Raw genomic sequence first — 24,103 nt, forward strand, 5'->3', positions numbered from 1 at the left:
TACCTAATAATATGAGGCATGCATGAATTACATTTACAATCATTGAAACTCTCTGGGACGAATATTAAACATTGAAGCAAGGTGTACATGGACAGTAAAACCAAAAGAGACATTATAAAATAATTATAAGAAAATTGTAAAATAATTAATGAAATAAAATGCATTATTGCATTAATTAACATACAGTATTCTTGTAAATAATTCATCTAAATAATATAAAATAATATAAATGGTTCCCAAATCTTGTTAACAACAGACAATTTGTCACATCTCAGTTCTTCTAAGTGTAATATACATTACTGTATTTCCAAATGATCTAACCCAAATTTCAAAGATGGGGACAGCAAAAGATATTCACATTTGTAAAATGTTTTTTTTTTTTTTTTTTTTGCTATACACATACAACATATAACATTGCTTGTGTTTAGTTTCTAATGCAAGAACTGTCCTCTGCTCTTCAAAGTAAAATACTAAAAAAAAATACTAAATACTAAAAAAATACTAGGATCAAGTTCCAGATGTATTGAATACACTTCAGAAAGAAATTCAAATATATTTTTCCTGAATGGTTGTAGTTTACTGCATGACCACAAAGGATGAAACAGAGTTTCTGTTGACACTTTGCACTTATTACAACAAGAAGAGATTGTTGGCAATATGTTATGAAGTTTTGATTTAAAATAATGGAGCCTATGAATGACCTTATATTGGATCAGATGATGTCCTGCGTTCACAGAAAATTTATGTACATTACTCAAGCATTTTTTCCAACTGTCATCACAAATGTAAATACCCATTACCTCTTTTCAGTCATGTCTTATTTTATCTGTACTGCTGTCCACCTTCTCCAATGGTATAAACCTTTTAAAGTTAAAGAATAAAATGAAATGACAAAATATGTAATGTCATTTTAACAATAAAAGAATGTAAAATGTTTAGGTAAAAAAAAAAGTGTAAATGTAAAATATAAAAAAATTGTATATTTAGTTACTACAGTATGTGCTGTATCTATAAAAAAAAGTAAGAAATCTAAATGCCAAAATTATATTTATTTAAAAGGTTAAAAAATAATAAAACATCAAGTTTAAAGGGGCACAGATAAATCATATGCAAATTAAATGTCTAACATAACTAGTAGATATAGTTAATTAATATAAAGTTCAATATAACGACAAATAACATAAGATCAAAATCCAAAATAAGCTAAATTAATATAATTTGTGGGTTACAGTAGAACTCAAATTACTTCTAAAATAGTCTACTGGAACTCATTTTGGAGCTCCTCTGATGACCTGTTAACGCAAGAAAGCAAAAACCAAACAACCAGAACTTACCAATCACAAACCTATAACAATATGTTGTTAAATTAATGTTGTGTTGCATTATTGTATACTGTACATTGTTGTATATTGCATTATTTCAATATATTTCAATGATGTTTTCATTCATCTGTTAAAATCTTTTATTTCTAAAGTTTGATTTATCATGTTGCTACCATATATTTACAGCAAAGTTCTGCTGTTTTTGTTTTTCTTTTTTTATGTAATTTGTAGTGTATGTAACCATATGTAACCGTTGTGTCTCTCAGGTTTGCAGTGTTGAGAGATCCAGCAGACTGGCTAATCGTGAACCCTTTCAAAGGCAATGTTACCACCAGAGCCATACTGGACCGCGAGTCTCCACATGTCCACAACAACCAGTACACCGCTCTCTTCTTGGCAACAGACAACGGTAGGACTGTTTTTATCTATTTTGTGCCTGGTTTATTATTCAATAAGATTAACTATGATGTTATAACATATCATATAAGGTTCAAAGCAGTGATTATGATTATGTTTCATTCGCAACAAACAACTTGCTAATATTTGGAAAAGTATAGAGAATGGATTTCACAAGAACATGCTGGGTCATACACAACATTCAATTCAAAAGGAAAACATATATGTAAATGTATATGTTTAACCTATTGTATACCATAATATGTGTCAGATATCTGTGACAGACAGACACAGATAATAAAAATGACAGAATTTATTTTTCTTTTGATTAAATGTACTAAAAATAGACCTCATAATACACTGTTGATCAAATATTAGTTAATTAACGGGTCCCATATTTCATGTTCTCCATGTTTTTTTCTGATTATTTGCCGTTTTGAATTGTTTTATTGAATGTGTTTCTCTGCTCTGTCGACTTTTGATGATGAAAACTCAGCTGTGCATTTCATCAAAGTGGCTATTACTAAAGTTTTAGTGGTTTGAAACAATATATTGTATTATAAATAATATATATATATATATATATATAGAATTAAGTCTGTAAAATACCAGAAAAAAAGTACTGGCAGGTGACAATTTACAACATCAAACTAGACAATAAATAATACCAAACTATTCAAAATGGCAATAAAAGTTTTTTTTTTTTTTTCAAACTTTTTAACATCCAAAGGTGTTGGAGGAAAGATTAAACATGAATCACAAAAAGCATTTTTACAGTGTAGATGTACTATGTTTTTTCTTTGAAACATTTTCCTTTGATTTAAGAAAGAAATACTGACTAAGCCTGTCTTATTAAGATTGTGCCCTGGGGGCTTCATGTGATAAAAATGATGTCAAACTCAAAGGCTCAGAACATTGAAATGTTTCTGAGATGTCAGATCAAGCAGAGTGATTTTACATGCATCACTAATACATTTGACTGTGGAAAATGTCATGAGGTGTCTAAATAAAGGCCAGCCATCGGAGCTGCGCATAATTGCCACTAAACCTTCACTAAATGGCGTTGACACTGCAAATACAATGCCATTATTCTTTTGTCTCCTTGATTGCTGCTGAAACTGTGCCAATATCACGGTGAGCCTCTTTTCTAGGGTTCTCTATGCAAGTCATCAGGCATGCTTAAAATGGTCACGTGGCTGCGGATTATTCTCTCACCACAGGAAATTACACGCTTCTGCAGGTCAGAGAACACAGGCGTTGCATTAGTGCTCTCTGGGTAGTGTAGTAATTTCTCTCACTTGGCATAAACAACATTTAATTAACCTCCGAATGAGTCACTTCTCAATGTCACGTCATCTGACAGGGACCCTCAGAGGTATTAGAGGAAAAAGAAATGTTTCCTTACCCATCTCTCTCTCTCTCTCTTTCTCAGTTTGTTTGTTGGATTTGGCATTTGAGAGATGACAGATCTATTAAAGAAAACAAGCCAATCAAAACACAGCTCCGAAGTGCCCATATTTATAGCTTTTCAGTGTAATTTTGCTGGGAGCATTTATATTCATATGTGCTTTTAACCGCGAGGAGTATATGCACTTTTGAATACAGGTTGTGTTTGGAATCACATATAATCAATCTACTCATATCATGTTTGTAATGCGCAAACTGTGTGATATGCAAATTCAGATTTTCTGTATGCCGTCAATACCCATATGACCCACATTTGCCAAACTGTGCCGATTGTACACAATGGCCGGAGTGCAAAATATCACAAAGCAGTCTGCTCAAATATTTCCAGTGGATTTAATTATTTATTTATTTATTTATTTATTTTTTATTATTTATTTATTTATTTTTGACTGGTTATTTGATTGGACTGCCAAAAGCCAGCATGAAACAGCATTTGCAAGCTATTTTATGTCCATAATGTGACATATGTTTGAGTGAAATAGGATACAAAGAGGGGGAAAAAGTAGGACAGCACTTGATTTTATCTACTGGGAATCCACTAAAACTGTGTATTCCAAAACAGAATGACGTTTTCAGCTACTGAAGCTAAAACTTTCATTATATTTCTGTTCATATTTTTACATACTCTATTTGAAGTTTGAGCATTAGGTTCAGTAGAACATTATTGCAAAATGTTGGCTGCACAGACGCAATTATTGCAAGTATAAGTAATGTTGAATATACCAATATAAATATACAAAATCATTAGCCTTTCTGTGTAATTTTTATTCTTTTTAAAATATTTTTCATCTGAGGTATGAACCAACCATCTGAATCAACTAAATTTGGCTATAATACATTTTTTTAAATGTTTCTTAAAGCTATTTTAAGGTAAATATTATTTATTTATTTATTTATTTATTTATTTATTTATTTATTTATTTATTTATTTATTTATTTATTTATTTATTTATTTTTATTATTTTTATTTATTTTATTCATTGTTTGTTTGTTTGTTTTTGATTGGTTATAGAACAAACCTCTGTTATCCGATGACTTGCCGAATTAACTAGTTAAACTAATTAATATAGTTAAAAAAATAGAAAAAAAATTATATTATTTAAGCATCTATAACTTTTTTTGTTTTGTTTGTTTGTTTGTTTGGAGCATTATAAACTCTCGATGAATGTAGACCAATGAATGTAGACCAAATTATTCAGCAATTGTTACTGTTTTATTTTGGGAAGGTACTTTTTGAGAAAGTGCCTCTGACAGTGTGGGAGATAAGGACATTGATAAAACTTTTTACAGAAATCTTATTTTGCATTATATCTTCATCAAATTTAAAATATAAACTCATGAGACACTTGGCTTTCACAGTATAATTACTTAGGTTATTGCATTAATGCTTTTCTGTGCTTTTTTTTTTTTTTGGAAAAACAAATATTGAACATAGTGTAATTATTAGTATATAATGTATAACTTTTTATGTTTTTGAGCATGAAACCTTCCAGATGGACCACAGTCAAGCTTCAAGTGTCTTCTTTCCAATAATATCTTTTTTTTTTTTTTTTTTTTTGTATTGGGGGTCAAAAACTTGTATTGTTTTGTTTGGTGTCAAGAACTGTTACTATTCAAAGTTAGGTAGGCGTAAATCCCCAAGTGAGTGCAGGCTAATATCCGTACTTCCCACACATAGACTTTACTTGGGCAGGCCTCCCAGGTAAATTAACGGCTGCCCAAGTATATTTAGTGACACACTGTTTTGTGTCATTCATGTCATCATGGACAAAATACAAGAGCTACTAGAAAATACTTATTAAAATGTTTAAAAATGAGTTGGGGAAAATACTCTGTTAAACAGCACTTGGAAAATATTTAATAAAGAAAAATTCAGCAGCTATTCATTTTGTTTTCATCCATATATATATATATATATATATATATATATATATATATATATATATATATATATATATATATATATATATATATATATATATATATATATATATAATGGCTAACAAACAATATATTTTGGATTCTACATACTCTTTCAAATAAAGTACAAACACCATATTCTAGCATTCTACTCTAATCATAGTCTCTCTCTATTTTTATCTGCCCCTTTTATATATATTCTCCTTCATATATACTCTTCACATATCACTTATAATCAGCAAGTGCTAGATGAGATGCGTTCATTTCACTGTATATGTTTCCAACACTGAGCAGATTTTCCTGTCATCAACATCCTCCCCAATTCACTCTTTCTCCCTCTCTCTCTCTCGAATTGGGAAAATGGGCAGTGTGAGCGATGTTGATTTTGGGCTAAATTGCTTTCTGTGATCGTGAGGAAAGCTTGATTGTGAGGCCAGAGAAATGCAAGTGGCTTCGTTTGCATTGGAGTAGATATGAAGGCAGGTGAACCCAACACCGCAGTGCAAATAACATATAAGGATGGCAGAACCAAGACATCCATCTGAGTATATATGCAAATCCAAGTTTAACTTAAGATCGATAACGCTTTGATTTCATGCCCGTAATAAGTTATTAATCATTGTTTGCTGGGGTTTTGAAAAGGTCATGTTGACTCTAGGTATGTGTCGTATTTCAGAGTTGTTATTTGCATTGAGATGTAGACATTTCAGATGCAGACCAGAGGCCTATTTCAATAAATGTCAAATGCCCCAAATAATGTTTGCTTTTGAGATCACTACCTGCATTATTTGTCTCTGTTGTACGGGTTATTCTGAAAGGTTGTCTTATGCGTATGCACTTAGCTAATAGTTCACCCAGGAAAGCATTTGAAAACATCATAAAAGCACCATGAAAGTGGTCCATTTGGCTTGCTTATTTTATAGTGAAGTCATATCATAGCATATTTGAGGTGAATTTATTGAAATTTAGAATGTTATTTATTGAAAAATCATTCTAGGTTTCTTAGATTTTGGTGCTGTTACAAAGTGGACGCTGGACAATTGATGTATGCATTCACATGCAGTTTATTAAGGGTAGTCATGCAGGCAAAGGTCAAAAACAGGAGTATAAAGATAATCCAACAAACATAGTGACAAAACAGGTAAAAGGTCAGGCTAGACGTCAAAGAATAAAAGCGTTAAACTAGACAAGGAATCAAAACATAGCAAAGCAAACAGGAAAAAAGTTCATAAAGTTCATAGAAGAAACAAGACCCAGCAAAGTGTTTGTGAAAGTGAGTGGCAAACATAGTCTATTTAATTAGTGAAGATGAGCTACAGCTGTGTCTGTGTGTCCAGATTATTGCCAGCTTTTGCAGGGGTTGATGAGTGCAAAGAGTTTTGGCAGTTGTTTTTGTTAGGAATACCAGAAATAATTTTCAGCTGAGAAAACACCGCTAGTGATCACAACTTAGATGCTTTTGTTAGAGCACAATAAAAATTACTACTTCTGAATTAAACAAATGACTTTTGAATATTTTTTGTTTCTGTTTGCAACTACAACATATTAAATTATAGCATAATTATTTTGGATTCATAGCTTGGATTCATTTTTTCTTTTTTTGGAAAGTGATATAATCAGTGTTTCAATTGAAACCAAGAAAAAAACAGTATACACACTTTAATGTTTCAGATCATCAAACTAATAAAAAAATTAGTCAAAGATAACACAAATAAAAAATCATGCCGTTTTTTTAATGAAAGTTTTTTATTATTAAGAGAAACAAAACTCAAACGTAAATAGCCCCTTTGTGAAAAAGTGTTTGCCCCCTAAACCTAATAACTGTATATATATATATTTTTTTTTTTTTACTTATTTATTTATTTATTTATTTATTTATTTATTTATTGATTTATTTTTTTATTTTTGATGATCATAAACATTAAACAAACAAACAAACATCAAATATTTTCAACACTGTATATATGGCTTGGTTTTCAATTTTTTATTATAAATTTATTTATTTATAATTTATAATTTATTATAATCTTTTTTTTTATGTCTTTACTGTTACTTTTTTACCATTAAATTTTCTATTACATATTGCAGTTGGACTCATTTGAAAACATTAAAACATTATTTAGTTTTATTTTATTTTTTGTAATTTTTTTTATTAAAAAATGTTATACAAAACTTTTTATCCTGTGGTAAATTTATGTCTTTATACGTAGCATGCTTTTAACACTACGTTTATCTGATCTTGCAAAGCTTATTTGTTCTATATTTCAGCTATATTTTAATCCATATTTGTCTTTGATATACATTATGTAGCACCGGTTTTGGTCACCGGTTTCAAAAACCTATTATGATTTTGCTTATCTTCCTTTTTGTATCAGTATGGATTCTTTGCTGGATTTTGCACCGCCTGTGTTTCCCAGTCAGATCTAGTCCATCACAGACTCACTATTCTGTGGCAATCTGTCGGATGATTGCATGACATGAAAGTCACAGTGGTCACTAACAGGCTATCGATCTAGACTGGAGTCCCATGTCTTTATTTCAAGAGCTCAGATGAGTGTTGGCTCTCTCTATCTCTCTCTCTGTCTGACCGCTGACCACAGAGAAGAGAAGAGCGCTGATTGAACAAGAGTGATAGAAGGCAGAGGGAAAATGAGAAGATGCTGAACAGATAGAGGAGAGCGCAGATAAGACTGGTTGGAGAGTTAGGGTTGTAAACTGTGATCCAGCATTGTTTGATTACATGTATGACCGTATGTTTAAGGGAAAGATCCCCTTAGTGAATTTTATTATTATTATTATTATTTACATAGTTACCTACGGTCATTACAGCCCTAGTCTTTTTTTATTATTTTTATTCTGTAAAGAGACAATCACTTGTCTTATAGTATATTATATTATATTATATTATATTATATTATATTATATTATATTATATTATATTATATTATATTATATTATATTTCATACATTTTTTTTTTTGGCTTTGTCCCTTTATTAGTTCGGGGTCGCCACAGCGGAATGAACGGCCAACTTATCCAGCACATTTTTTTTTGCAGCAGATGCCCTTCTTGCCGCAACCCATCTCTGGGAAACATCCACACACACACATTCATACACTACGGACAATTTAGCCGACCCAATTCACCTGTACCACATGTCTTTGGACTGTGGGGGAAACCGAAGCACCCGGAGGAAACCCATGCGAACACAGGGAGAACATGCAAACTCCACACAGAAACGCCAACTGAGCCGAGGTTTGAACCAGCGACCCAGCGACCTTCTTGCTGTGAGGCAACAGCCCTACCTACTACTGAAATACTGTTTTCTACTTAAGTCATTACTTCGGTTCTTTAAGGAACAAATTGTAGCCTTTTTTCTTATTATTATTATTTTTTTTATTTGGCTTATCAAAAATCCTTTAAAAGTCCATGCATATGTGGTATTTTTATATATTATTGATCAAATTAAACAGATTTCATAATGTGGGGCTGCACGGAAGGAGACTTAAAGGGTTCACCCAAAAAAAATATTTTGTCACTTTTCAGTGGTTTAAACCTTTATGGATTTCCTTATTTTGTTGAACACTGAATATGCTTTGAAGAAAGCTGAAAACCTGCAACCATTGACTTCCATAGTATAAGAAACAAAACTATGGTCACAGGTTTCCAACTTCTATCATCTTTAGTGTTCAACAGAATAAAGATTGAAATGATGACAGAGCTTTCGTTTTTGGGTAAACCATCCCTCTTTAAATTATGAAATCCTTTCAAGTCCAGAACTTAGTCTCAAATTTTATAGTAGCAATATGAAAAAAAAGTCAGCCTCACCAGACTCTAAACTGCAGAGGAAATAAAAGACTTGAGTGTGTGAATCTGCAGACTCACTGGTGTGCAGCTCTTCTGCGAGTGCTTTCTGTCTGTCTGCCTGCCTGGGGTTAATGATTCTTCTAGCACCTGCTGGATGTGTGGAGCTGGAGGATCTAGGCTGTTTAGAAAGCCTGATCAGTTGTTTAGGTGTGAGACAGGCAAATTTGTCTTGTTCCTTCGTTCCCCATTGCGCTAGCAGATGTTCACCCATTCAATCGCTCTTTAGGGAGTGTGTGTGTGTGTGTGTGTGTGTGCGTGTGTGTGTGTGTGTGTGTGTGTGTGTGTGTGTGTGTGTGTGTGTGTGTGTGTGTGTGTGTGAGTGTGCGTGCGTGCGTGCATGCATTTGTGTGTATGTAAACTTGTGTAAAGCTTTCAAAGAATCTAAGTTGTTTATATAGGAACTATTAATAATAGTAGTATCTGTATAAACTTAAAGATTTATAGCAAACACTTTACTAAGAAAATATCACAAATAGTTACCAAAACGACTGTTATTAAATATTTTATTAAACTAAATTCTTTTCTATAAGTAAGGTGCTTTAAAGTGGATAATAATCATTATTTACCATGTTGTTGTATTATTGTGTGTGTGTGTGTGTGTGTGTATATATATATATATATATATATATATATATATATATATATATATATATATATATATATATATATATATATATATATATTTAAATATATTTATATATTTAAATATATATATATAAATATTCACACTGGCCACTTTATTAGGTACATCTGTCCAACTGCCTGTTAAACTCAGTGCATTTAGGCATATAGACATGGTCAAGATGATCTGCTACAGTTCAAACTGAGCATCAGAATGGGGAAGAAAAGTGATTTAAATGCCTTTGAATGTGGCTTTGTTGTTTGGTTGTTGGTGCCAGACGGGCTGGTCTGAGTATTTTAGAAACTGCTGCTCTACTGGGATTTTCATGCACAACCATATCTAGGGTTTACAGAGAATGGTCTGAAAAAAGATAAAACACCCAGTGAGCGGCAGTTCTGTGGGCGCAAATGCCTTGTTGATGCCAGAGGAGAATGACCAGACTGGTTTGACCTGATATAAAGGCAACAGTAACTCAAATAAGCACTCGTTACAACCATGGTATGCAGAGGAGCATCTCTGAATGCACCACACATCGAACCTTCAGGCAGATGGGCTACAGCAGCACACCAAATGCCACTCCTGTGAGCTAAGAACAGGAAACGGAGGCTACAATGCGCACAGGCTCATCAAAATTAGAGCAGGTTGGAAAAACGTTGCCTGGTCTGATGAGTCTCGATTTCTGCTACGACATTCACAGAAGGGTCAGACTTTGGTATCTACACCATGAGTGCATGGATCCATCCTGTTTTGTATCAACGGTTCAGGATGGTGGTGGTGTATTGGCATGGGGGACATTTTCTTTATACACTTTGGGCTTATTTGTACCAATTGAGCATTATGTTAACGCCACAGCCCACCTGAGTATTGCTGCTGACCATGTCCATTCCTTTATGACCACAGTGTACCCATTTACTTGACTGCTTTCAGCAGGATAATGTGCCATGTCATAAAGCGTGAAACTTCTCAGACTGGTTTCTTGAACATGACAATGAGTTTAATGTACTCAAATGGAAGCCCTAGTCACCCAATCTCAATCCAATAGAGCACCTTTGGGATGTGGTGGAATGGGAGATTTGCATCATGGAGGTGCAGCCGACAAATCTGCAAAATGCTGTCCAGTCAATATGGACCAAAATCTCTCAGAAATATTTCCAGTACCTTGTTGAATCTACACTGAGAATGATTAAGGTAGTTCTGAAGGCAAAAAAGGGTCCAACTAGGTGCTAGTAAGGTGTACCTAAAAAAGTGGCCGCTGAGTGTATATATTTATACTATAATTATATTTTGTAATGTTAGATATCTTATTTTATCTTGCACATTCTGAGGTTTGTAAACTTTACCAACAGAATTGCAGTGATTCAAATGACTAAACTTATATTCCATTCTTAATTTACTGCTTATTTTGTGATTTTGCAACCTCCACAATGAGCATGCCTTAATTTCCTGTGTAGAGCGCATCATCCTGCCTCTGGACATACAATACTTCGTTAAAATACACCTGCAGACATAAAAAACGGCACTTCTTACTGTACAAACAGTGAAGAGTTGCCACATGCCATGCTTTCATGTTATGCCACACTCACCCACATCTTAGCACTTTATTTACTTACTCCGCCACTGATGTGCACATGTCATTTAGGGAAGGCGATGTATTATCAGGAATGTTGCTGCACAATATAAAAGGCTCTTTATGCATGCATGAGAGGTTTGCTTGGAGCATTAGCATATGCCGCGGAGACCTTTGAACATCCGCATTGTACAGGGAGAAACTGCATTCATCGCTCCAGCATTACAAATCTAGCTTCAGGCCACTTGTGTGGAGAACATGCTGTTTTCTGATATTCGGCCTCCACACCTGCCCTAGTTTTGCACAGAGATTGTTGTGTAGTGCTCGCTAATATAAGGTAAAAATAGTTGACGTTGTTGTAGCTATACTGGAAGCAGACAAACCTCCAGAAACAAACACTTCAGGGGGTTGATATAAGACAGTCTTATATAAAAATGTTTTTGTGTTCAAGAAAGTTCTTAAAGTAAAAAAAAATTAAAAAAAAAAAAAAAAAAAAAAAATATATATATATATATATATATATATATATATATATATATATATATATATATATATATATATATATATATATATATATATTAACTGTTAACTCAGCAATTTTAAGAATTTAAAATCAAACAAAAAGTAATTCAGGGTTAATTAATGTGTCTGTGCTTTTTGGGATGCATAAAGATAAACAACAAACTTACAAGTCCAAGGTACTTGAAAAAAGGGAAAAAACTATTTAGAAAGCCTTTATCAACATGGCTATATTTCACAACTGTGCCTACATGTTTCAGCAAACAGTTGCCTTTATCAGGTCATTAACCTATACATAGTCATTGTCGTTACCCTATGTAATAGCCATGTTAATTAAGGCTTTTTAAATTATTATTATTATTATTATTTTTACTTTTTTCGAGTGCCTTGGACTTATAATTTAGATTTTTAAGAATTACTTTTGGTAATACAGCCTGTTCCTTAAGAATTGTAATGGATAATAGGCAATCCTTGTATTATAAGAAGAGTTTATATATGGCCAAGGCACTGGGAAAATAAATGTAGAAATTTGCATTATTAACGGATGGCTTATTGGCTTCCTAATTAAAATATTGCCTTTTTTATAAGTACTTAACTTAATAGCTTAGTTTTGTGGTTGCATTGAAATGGACTGAATTTAAATAAACAAATCAAGTTAAACATTATTAAATTTAATTTATTTTAGTGGTTTGTTTAAATTAAGCCCATATAAACTGTTTGCAACTATTTAACTTTAAAAAAAACTGTAGTAAATCCAATGAATCAGTGAATTTAATTTTCGGTGTACAACTACCTTAATAACCTCTGTATTTATAAGCTGCAAATTTGGAGTCTATTCAGGCATATGTCCTAGTTAATGGTTTATTAATAGCGAGAACTCTACCTTAAATTAAAGTGTGACTCTTGCATTGTGTGCAATAGGGCTGCATGGTTTTCTCACGTTTCTGTAGGTGTTAAATAAAGGTTATTATCAGTAGGCTATTATAATTGTTATTTCTCAAACTTACGGTAAAACAACAATAATAGTAATAATATTTGGCCTATGTATAGGTCTACTGTTGGTTAAAAAGCCAAATTTTATATAGACTTGGAATGGTGGACTTGAATAGACTTTAAATGTGTCCTGGTCAATAAACACAATAAAGTGATGACCTCAGAATACATCAGAAACTATTCATAATTCTGAAGTTGAATTAACATGTTTGAGACATTTACTTGCAATCTGTCATTGACAACATTATTAGCCTTTTTTCTGGTAAAATGAGACATTTGTCATTATCAGATTCCCTTCTGCATTATATTCATTGTTTCAGAGTAGTTATACTAAAAAACGAAGTAATTATAACCCTAAATGATTATGATATGATCAATTAAATTATGTGCACGTTCTTTCATGTAAACACAAAGCTCATGGTCAGCTCACATAGAATTTTGCCACAATATGAATTGTGAAGACTTGTGTGTTCAGCTTTATGCTTCTCTCCTGAACTTGAAAGTGTAATTAGCTGAATCGTAGAAACGCTGGATTAAGATTGAGGGGGGTTGAATCAAGATTGTAATCTTTTTTCGATTTATCTTGCAGCACCAGTGTGCATTAAATCGTGTTTTAAATTTGCAAATGGCTTTAAACTTAAACACACACACAGAAATAAAAGTACAAGAGCTGTCACTGGGGAGATACCTTTTTAAAAGGTACATTACATATTATACCTAAATTTTTCAATATGTGCACTTGTATTCTTCAAGTATAATGTTTTTCATTGTATTCTTCAAATTTCCCTTAATTTTAAGATAAGTCTTTGCTTTACTTGTTGGTTAAGAAATAAAACAGTGAAGTGAAGTCTATGAGCCCTTGCTTGTAAATAGTTGGTGCTCTTCAATTTAGACACTCCTCTTTTTGAAGAACAGCTTCATATGCGGGACACACATCAGCGGAAGTCAGTTTCTTCCCTGCAGATCCTCTCCACCACTGTACTTTGAAGCCGAATGAAGATGTTCAAGATGGCACAAGAGCTACAGCCTAGATAATAGTGTCATAATGAGATCTGGCCATGGTTCTTACCACCCTCAGCTTTGGCATCTCCACTGCTTCTCTTGTTAGAATCACTCCACTTTCTCTCAGCAGTCAAAGCAAGGCTATCTTTGCAGCTCCTCTGGCTCTCTAGGGTCATAAGATAAAAGGAGGGTCGACTTCTGTGCAGGAGACCAATGTGATGAGATCCAAGTGCTGCTTTTACTGTGTAAAGAAGTCTGGAAAAGAGTAAGTGTTGCCTGGTGCAGAACTTATAGTGCAGTGGTTTCCAAGATTTTTTATTTTTTTTTAGGGTTCCTCACAATTCATTCATGTTGTCCCAACACAAATCCATTGTAACAAATTTAAGTAGATTGTACAGAAAACAATTGTTTTCCCAAAATAATTTCCAGAATTGTGCACTGGACGTCCATTGTGAAGAAGTTGCAGGTGTGAGTAGATCACTGGCAGGTGTTCAGACTGGCCCTTCGGAATCAGTACGAAGATTGTCTATCACTGCGTCTTTCAGGAATGTATGAAAATGTATGGTGCATTAAGACAGGAGGAGTGTGTCCTGCAGGCGGTATAACAGTATCTTAACTTAATAACTTCTCATTCCCTAAAATAAGTAAATAAAAATAGTGAAGATATATATTTTACCACATGAAGAAAATCAAGCAAAATATTAGGAATTTTAGAACCGATACAATGCTTGTTTTCATTTTAATGAGTTTAGTAGTGCAGTTATTTTTTACATTCAAAAAATAAAAATAATCAGAATTTCTCTTCCCCAACTTGTTCCAAAGCTGCTTAACTTATTCTGTTAAACAATAAAAGAAGATATTATGAAGAGTGTTGTAGCCTTTTTTCCCTGAACTATATACAGTATGTCATTGGCTACCAGTTAAACTTTTCCAAGATATGTTTTCATGTGTTCAACAGAAAAACTAACTCATCGAACACTTTTCTGGTGTTACCAGTTTGCCTAGTGACTTGCCACATTCGTCAGCAGACTTGAGATCCAGAGAGGGCTTGACAAAAATAATGGGGTTTGATTCTGGTAGAGAATGGTTGTTTTTGAAAACACTGTCGGTTGGGTTTAGGGAATGGAGTGGGTGAGAGGATTGGTCAATGAGTCAACCGCGGCCTCTGGTGGAATTACATGAGAAGATCAGCCATGAGAGAAATTTTAAATCTGAAAAAGTGTACACAGGTGGATTCGCGAATACAAAAACTGTAAAAAAAAAAAAAATTTAAAAATGTACCTTCAAAATTTATACAGGGGTATGTATATATAATGGCCCTGGGTCAAAAACAAAACTCATAAAGGTTTGCAAATACTTGAGAGTGAGTAATTAGTAAGTAAGTTTTAATTTTTGAGTGACCTTTCCATTCATTCATTTCATTCATTTTCTTTTTGGCTTAGTCCATTTATTAATCCGGGGTTGCCACAGTGGAATGAACCGCCAACTTATCCAGCACATGTTTTACACAGCGGTTGCCCTTCCAGCTGCAACCCATCACTGGGAAACATCCATACACACTCATTCACACTCATACACTGCGGACATCTTAGCCTTCAAAATTCACCTGGAAACCGGAGCACACGGAGAAAACCCACGCGAACGTTGGGAGAACATGCAAACTTCACATAGAAATGCTAACTGACCCAGTCCGAACTCGAACCAGTAAAAATCTTGCTGTGAGGCGACAGCAGTACCTACTGCGCCACTGCGTCGCCTGAGTGACCTTTTCATTTAAATTATTTTTTTAAAGACGTTGGTCTGAACAAAAATTACAGTTTGAAATGAAAAAATGTCTTTTTGACAGTAAGTCATGTTTCCCAAAGACAAAGTTTTCTTCAGATAAACTTTCATATAATTATTATATACTCCAATTCATGCTATTTCTGTCAGGAATGTTTTCCACACAAAGCGAACCCAACCCTTCATGTCTTACCTCTCAGAGACTGTTGCTAACTAGCTTAATGCAGAATATGTACACTGAATAATTATTAAAATGGAAGTATTAACCATCTGGAGTTTGATTTATCATCACTGATAAATAGGAAACCACAGCTCTAGATTTTGGGTGAATAAGTGCTTCACCGAGTTGCTTTACCAAACTAATAAGACGCAGAAAAACAGTAGTGCACACTCTCAAATTACCGCCTCAGTCTGTTGGATTAAATTGACACTGATTGGTTTCTACAGACACTAGAGCATTTTTTTTTTGCCTCCACACTTTGAAGTCTGAAATGCTCTTGGAAAAAACATCCATTGCTCTAATAACACAAGTCATGACATGTCCACTTGTGTGGCTTTCAAGGGGGAAATAGAACTTAATCACATATCCCCTCTTCTTAGCAAAGCGGACTTTGACGTGAAGAACAATGTCAGACCTCTATTCAATATTATATAGTGATGAAAGGACAGCCGAGACAGTGTCAAAGCAAGAGTCGGAGCGTTCTTTCACTCTAAGTTTCTCATTAAAGGGAACCCATGAGGCTAATCAGAGGCTTTTTGTTCTAGAGGGACTTGCAGGTTTAATCGGCTTCTCATTGTCAGGTTCCAGCTGAAGCAAGAGGGCCTGACTTTAATTGCGGATCAATTTTCTCCCTTGTTAAGTTGACTGAGTGTCGACTGCTGTATGCGCTCACATGTTGGATTGTTTCTCTACATTCCCTCTAGCGCTGATTGAGAAATCAGAGGTTGCTGGAAGGGGTGGATTTCAGATTCCTCTTGCAAAGATTAAGTCCATGTCTTTCCTCGTATTAATAGGCCTTTCTTCTGTAAAATTGTTCATGAAAATCTTCATGAACTCTTTTGTGAGACGATTTTATTGTGCTAATCATCCTTGACATCTCTTTTTCATGACTTTTTCTTTAAACGTAGCTCAAGCATATTTTTATCAAGCCTATTTTTTTTCTAAATCAGTAAGATTTATTTTACTTTTTGTAATAATATTTGTATATTATAAGCTTATAATATATGATATGGTGATAGTAATTACTTTTTTAGTGTGTTCAAATATTTAACATGGAACATCATTCATTAATTCAGTCATTTTCCTTCGGCTTAGTCTCTATTTCAGAGGTCACCACAGCGGAATGAACGGCCAACTATTCAAGCTCATGTTTTACGCAGCGGATGCTCTTCCAGATACAACCCAGTACTGGGAAACACCCATACACACTCATTCACACACACACTACGGCCTAGTTTATACAATTTAGACACACTAGTTTACTCAATTTATGTAGCTTAAATAGGCTAATAATATTGACCTTAAAATTGTGTTAAAAAATTATAACTGCTTTTATTCTAGCTGAAACAAAGAAGACTTTCTCCAGAAGAAAAAATATTATCAGACCTATTGTGATAATTTCCTTGACCTGTTAAACATCATTTGGAAAATATTTTAAAAAGAAAAAAAAATCAAAGAGGGCTCATAATTCTGACTTCAACTGTATACACATGTTTACTTGTTACACTTGTTTCTAACTTAATTAGAAATCATGAAAGTTCTCCTCCAAAATCGCATGACCTCTTTGGCTCTAGAAAATAAGTACATTGGCCTGGTGATGTTTATATAATCAGTACGTTCATTTTTCTTTAACTGTGACTTCCACAAGTTCCTCTGATTGACTAAAAACTTTATTGTGGCCACTCTTCATCTCAAAATGAAACATTCAGAGGCATCAATGAATTGAATGAGCTTAGCATGAATTTATTTATTGTTTTTATTTTGGTATTTTTTTAAGAAGTTCATAAGTTAATGGGCTGTTACGCTACTCTTATATAAGTTGTTTTATTCCTATAGCTCTATGCACTGAAGCTTTACAATCTCAGCATGCTATATAAGTGCGAGAAGAGAAGCATCTGCTCGAGTCGTGCGTGTGTCGTCTCACAGTCTGTCTCTCTGTATGACCACTGCGGTGAGCAACCACACACTCCACACACTCCACAAACCCCCACTGCGCTTTCCTCCTGACTCACACAGCCCATTTAGATCATGCATGACTTCAGGGATGTTGTTGCATCTTCAGAGAAATGTTGGATATTAGCTCATGTTCCCTCTATTGTAGTTCAAAAACTTGGATAATTGAAGTTTAGTGAATTGCTCCATGGATTCTTCTTTTTTTGCCATTGGCCATCATTTACACTTGATGAAGTATCCAAAACAAAACAAAAGAAATAAGAAGTACCTTTAGGCAACGTGAATGAGTTAAGTAGAGTTAAACTGAAATCCAATGACTTTCTACAGGTGTACAGACACTGCCATTTTATATTGAACACTCCCCTCACAGATTTCTCTTTTAAAGTCATATTTTCTATAAGGATGCTATACAATAATACATATCTGCATATATAGAACATTTATTAGTCAGTACTGAAGTCAAAACTGGAACTAATCTAACAAAATAACTTAAGATCACAGTACAAAAATGAGTACACCCAAATTAATATGTTGGCGAAAAATATCAAATACAATTTTAATAAACAGGACAAATAAAGAGAAACATAAAATACATGTATATACATTTGTATATATTGTTTTGCAATAACCCATTTAAATATATATTTTAAACGTATTATCAAAATACATTTGGTGACCAAAGAGACCAAGCTCATATTTTAATGAATAGAATATTAAAGTGTTTATTAAAACAATTTTGTTTAAATGAACCAAAAATCCTTAGTTTTATTCACTGAGAAATTGATAAAATATTTATTTTTAGAAGGGTGTGTATGCTAAGCACTTCTCAGGAATGTACATTTGTTTCTTGTAATTACAGTTGTAGTTAGAAACTTGCAGTTTTGTTTTGTTTTTCAGCATCACAAATTTGTGTTTTATTATTTTGTGTGATAATCTTGGTGGTGCAAGTTAGTGAGTTCTGAAGTTTGTCTTAAAAAAGTGAGTTTGTCTCGCAATTTTAAGAAATCGCATCAAAATTGCAAGAAAAAAATTGCTAGAAAAAGCAATTAAGTATACAGTATAACAATAAAGAATAAAGCTTAAAACAAATGATGATTGTACGATGTACTCTCCAAATATTAAGATATAACCAAGAATTTCAAAATATGTATGTCAGGGTTCTGTGTGTGTCATGTGATGTTTCCCCGTGTTGTTGTGTTCCATGTGCCTATGTTTTTCTCACGTGATTCCTTTGTTCTGTTTTCCCGCCGTTTGTTAGTGTTCAGTGTTTTCACCTTTGTGTAATTAGTTAATGATGTCCTGTGTATTTATACCCCTGTGTTTGGTTCAGTCCTTTGTCCGGTGTTAAACGTCATTCTTGTTGTCTTCACCCTAAGATCCACGTTCCAGTGTCTCCAGTGAGTGTTACAGTATATTAATAAATAAGTACGTGTTTTGATAATTCCTGCAATGCTGTGCCTTTGTGAGAGAGCCAGTCGTGACAATGTAAGCTCTTAATTGTGAGATATAAGCTCATAATGGTTAGAAAGATTTAGAAATTATATTTAATATATTGCAGTTAAACTTTTATTCTTCTTTGTTTATCCTATGGGAATTTTTTTACTCTGTAGATATAGAAAATTACCTCAATTCAAGAAAATTGCTGTAAAATGTGACGACCAAAGCTAAAGGTCAATATTTTTTAATGCTCTGAAAAAAATTTTTTTCAGACATTCTTTTCTCTGATTCCTATGGTTAAAACAAATGATTAAATTTTCTTTAGGCATTTAGCAGATGATTTAATCAAAGCATTGGCCAAAGAAGAATATATCATAAGATTTTAAGTAAAACTGGTATTTTAAGTAGGAACTACTAAAGGATAAGCTCTTCATTTATGTATATTTAGTAGTTTTATGGTTTATTTGTACTTTTTAAATACGCAATTGGACAATTAAGACTTAAAGAGGACATACTATTAAATTTGGACTTTTTTCATGTTTAATTGGGTCTGTTTAATTGTTTTTTCATGTTTAATTGGGTTAGTTAACTGTGATAACTAAGAAAATATATGAAACCAAGTAACTGTTTTGGTGAGCATTTTTGTGCAATAACATGAAAGGAAAATACTTCCTGTCAATCATAAATGTAATTTCTGACATTTTGGCTGCATGATATTCATTTGCTTTGTTGTTTCTGGAGTGTCAGAATAGCATGTAAAGGCTCCTCCCTCTTCTGGAATGCATCAACTCATTTGCATTTAAAGACACATGTACAAAAACAGTGTGTTAATTTAAACAGGGGCTAATTTGACAAGAAATAATGTTAAAACCTTGTTTAATAAAAAATAATGGTCCATTATTTAATGTTATTCAATTTATGCCCTAACATTAGTTAAGCTTGAATAATCTTATAAAGCATTTATTAATCATAGTTACACATAACTAAAGCATTATTAAGATCTAAAGTTGTACTTGTTAACATTAGGTAATGCATCGTGAGATGCATAAATCAATAAATGCCATATTAAATGTTTTACTAATAGTTTAGTTAGTAAATAACTAATATTAACTAATGGATAATTTAAAGCATCACCAAAATATTAAATGATTATAGGGACAGCAAATATTTATTTGACGTATAATGAAAAATATGTTTGTAATTAAATATGCTTATATCATAAACATAAGAAGATTTTGCTGTGGAGTTGTATCAGTCAGACAGACAGTAAGTGAAAGAGAGAGAGACTGTAAACAACAGAGAGAGAAACAGATAGAGAAATACAGGGTTTTATCTCAGGCTGCTGTAGTCAATTGCAGGAAAGCATCAGTTTGAAGAGACGCTGTGGGCCAGTGGGTCAGTACCAAAATAAAGAAACGCACTGAACCGAGGGTCTGTCTTTGGGGTCTGAGTAGATGAGATAGAGTCCTGTACTGTCACAAAATCATTAATGCAACGAGCAGCATCTTTCCCTGTCACGTCACTCAAACTTCACCTTAACAAGGATGAGAGAGTACATTTTAGAAATTTTTTTTTTTCTTATGGGTTTCTTCAGCTGTGGCCAATTTGGTCTCTGTGGACTTAAAAAAAAGAAAGAAAGAAACGTAGGGTCATTATTTTTTATTTATTTGTCCACCAACAATGTCACAGGAGAATACTGTTATTTGTTTGTGTTTTATGAATATTTGGATTGTAGTGTCATTTATTTTCTGAAAGTTCTGTTCTGTTTCATTGTCTTGGTTTTAATATTGTTGCAAATTCAATTATAAGTTCACACTTTTTGACTGATGTTTTTTGGAGGCACATGTTTAAATCTGGTTTACATTAGTTAACTGCAACAATGAAAACTGTTATAAATGTCTTAATGCTTTTTAGAAATGTTTATTTTTACATAAATTTTTACATTAATTAATATTTTTAAATGAAAAATTTGCTAATATGACTAACAATGAGTAGACATATTGTAAAATTAATGACTACATAAACAATACAATATAAAAAAATGTATTGGTTATTTTTAGTTAATGTAATTGTTGTTTTTGTTGTTGTTGTTATTTGTTACTAGTGGGACCTATATTTATAGTGGCTGCATTTATTTATTTATTTAGTTTATTTATTTATTTATTTCATAAGGTTACAAACTTTTGAGAAGTAGCAAAAATATTGGAGTTTTTGGCTATCAATCAATATTTTTTTATGCATGAAATAATTTTAGCTAATAAAACCCTATTGTAAAGTTTTACCTATACACATATATATATATAAATATTATATATAAAGGGTGTAATGATACGCGTATTTGTAATGAACCGTTCGGTACAAGACTTTCGGTTGGAAATGCATTTCCCGCTGTCATGTTAAACAGTAGCCCATCGCTTTTGAACTCAGAATATCACTTTATTAAAGCATGCACTCATTAGCAATCTTGCTAGCTTCTGTGTCAGACTGGCTGCTCGTGCTGGCTCCGCCCCGTTGCCCCAGCAACCCTGGACCCCCGACACAAAAGAGTCAACCTCCAAACACTACTCCAGGCACGTGCAACACTAGCTTGCAAAATGGCGAGTAACATTAATGTAATCCCAGACATCCCTAGTCTCCCGGAAGCTTCGGGAGACTCCTGGATGCCCGCAAACGAATGATAATCTTCTGGAAATTGCGCATCCCCCCCGGTACTTAAATACATCGCACACCCCTCTCCACCGCATCCCTCCCAGCTCTTCAGGTACTTGGGCACAACTCACCCCTGCCACTCAGGTAAATCGCACGCACACGCCTCCATCGCTCTTCAGATATGTCACGCACCATCACCGCTACCAAGAGAATGGTGGAAAAAAAACATCTGAGAGATCTTAATCGGTAGTGAAAATGTCGGGTTTTAAGAAGATGTTAAATGTTATAGAAACCTGTTACAGTATGCCTTCATAACCCCATTTCAGTCAGATAATTCCTGCTTTTAGATCCACTAAAATGGCAGGTGACCGTCAAATCAAGCAGATCTGTGCTGTCTGAGGAAAAGGTGGGCACTCATCTTTCTGAAAAAAAAAATACTTAAAATAGATTAAACTCAGTTCCTTATAAATACTAAATTATTATTTTATTTTTATTTGTTTAACTACTGCAATATTATTTTTTTTTAAAGGAAGCTTTTTGGTTTTGAGTATAAAGAAGGATTTGTTTTATTTGCTGCTAAGCAGAAACCCTGGAAGTATAGCTCTATTACTGTTTAAAGTAAAAGGAAAAAAAACAGGATCATACTTTTATGATGTTAGTTTTAATACATTAAAGAATTAAATCAGAGAAATCCTCTGGCTTCTGTCTTTTTTTGCTGTATTGAAAACGTACAGAACCGTGACATCACTGTACCGTATCGAACCGAACCGTGATTTTTGTGAACCGTTACACCTCTATTTATATATATATATATATATATATATATATATATATATATATATATATATATATATATATATATATATATATATATATATATATTAAGACACGTCTGTACAGCTTAAAGTGACATTTAAAAGCTTAACTAGGTTAAGGTTAACTAGGCAAGTTATTGTATAATCATGGTTTGTTCCCACGCAATCTCACGGCCATTTGTAACTTTTTGATTTAGTGGCTAATTCGTATGAATTCGTACGATCTAATTCGTACAATTTAGTACGATTTGCTTATCATCCAATGGTAGTAAGAGTTAAGGGTGGAGTTGGGTGTACGAATTTTAATGAATTAGCGACTAAACTGACAAAACGTAAAATACTTGCGTTTCCTTGTGAGATCAGGCTGATTGGTCTGTAGACTATGAAAAAAGGCTAATAATTTTGACCTTAAAATGGTCTCTAAAAAATGAAAAACTGCTCTTATTGTAGCCGAAATAAAACAAATAAGTATTATAAAAAATATTATAAAAAATATTATCAGACATACTGTGAACATTTTCTTGCTCTGGTAAACATCATTATATCAATATATATATATATAATTTTTTTAATATATTTATATATTTTTTTATATATTTCTAATAATTCTAACTTCAACTGTGTGTGTGCGTGTGTGTGTGTGTGTGCGTGTGCGTGCATGCGTGCGTGCATGCGTGCGTGCGTGTGTGTGTGTAAATTTCAAATATTTTCATATTTAAGGTTGAAAATAGACAAACTTTTGAAAAGTTGCAAAAATATATGGAGATATTGCTAAACTTTTCCAAAACATACATGCACAAAAGAGAAACCTAAAAATCCTCCCCTGGTTTTTTTGGAATATATAAATATATTTACAGTACATCCTTTATTTGGCCATCTGTAAAAAATGCAACTTTTAACAGCCATAAAAAATTGGAAAGAAAATAAAAAAAACAAAGCCCGGTTTTGCATTTAATTGCGAATCTGTTCACGAACAGCTGTGAAGCTGAAAAACTGTCTATCCCTTCCATATCAGCAATGTTTAGCGATGCATTCGGAAGAAGTTTAGAGCAGAGGGAATTGAATCTCAGCAAAGTCACACAATACATGAGTCTATATACATTATCTATATATCAGGACACCATAACAAAGGAGAAAATAAATCACTCTCATTCTAATAGGCAAAGAAGACGGCAGCTGAAACATCCAGTCCCATTATAAACTGCATATGTAATAGACATATTTATGCAAACAACCTTTTCTTATCCGTGTCTCATGAATATCTTTTATGTCAGTGCCGTGTGTTAAACAAAGCAGTGTGTACTCGACTATTCATGAAGTCTGCTGTATATTTCCACTCACGTTTATCTTAATCAATACCGATGTTACTGGGGTCGGCGGTTTTCTAAGATGCAAGTTATTAAGTGATAAACTGCAACACGAAGAAGCACCGCTGCTCATTTCTAACGCTTTACGGCGCATCTAAACGTGTGTAATAGGCCTTCAATGTGAGTTAGAGGATGAAGGAGCTTTTAGCACCGCTGAAGATAATTATAATGATGATGATGATGATGATGATGATGAAGATGGTAAA

At 33.3% G+C, this 24,103-nt stretch overlaps 1 protein-coding gene across 2 annotated transcripts in view; it reads left to right on the forward strand.

The window, feature by feature from the left end:
- cdh13 (cadherin 13, H-cadherin (heart)) overlaps nucleotides 1–24,103 on the forward strand; it is a 574,628-nt gene that overhangs the window by 519,555 nt on the left and 30,970 nt on the right. For both annotated transcript variants that reach the window (XM_068214885.2, XM_073929914.1), the window contains one exon: nucleotides 1,589–1,731. In XM_068214885.2, coding sequence (XP_068070986.2) covers nucleotides 1,589–1,731 — 143 coding nt within the window. The remainder of the gene's footprint in view (nucleotides 1–1,588; nucleotides 1,732–24,103) is intronic.

Source organism: Danio rerio, chromosome 18 (genome assembly GCF_049306965.1).
Source record: "Danio rerio strain Tuebingen ecotype United States chromosome 18, GRCz12tu, whole genome shotgun sequence".
In the NCBI taxonomy this organism is placed as follows: domain Eukaryota; kingdom Metazoa; phylum Chordata; class Actinopteri; order Cypriniformes; family Danionidae; genus Danio; species Danio rerio.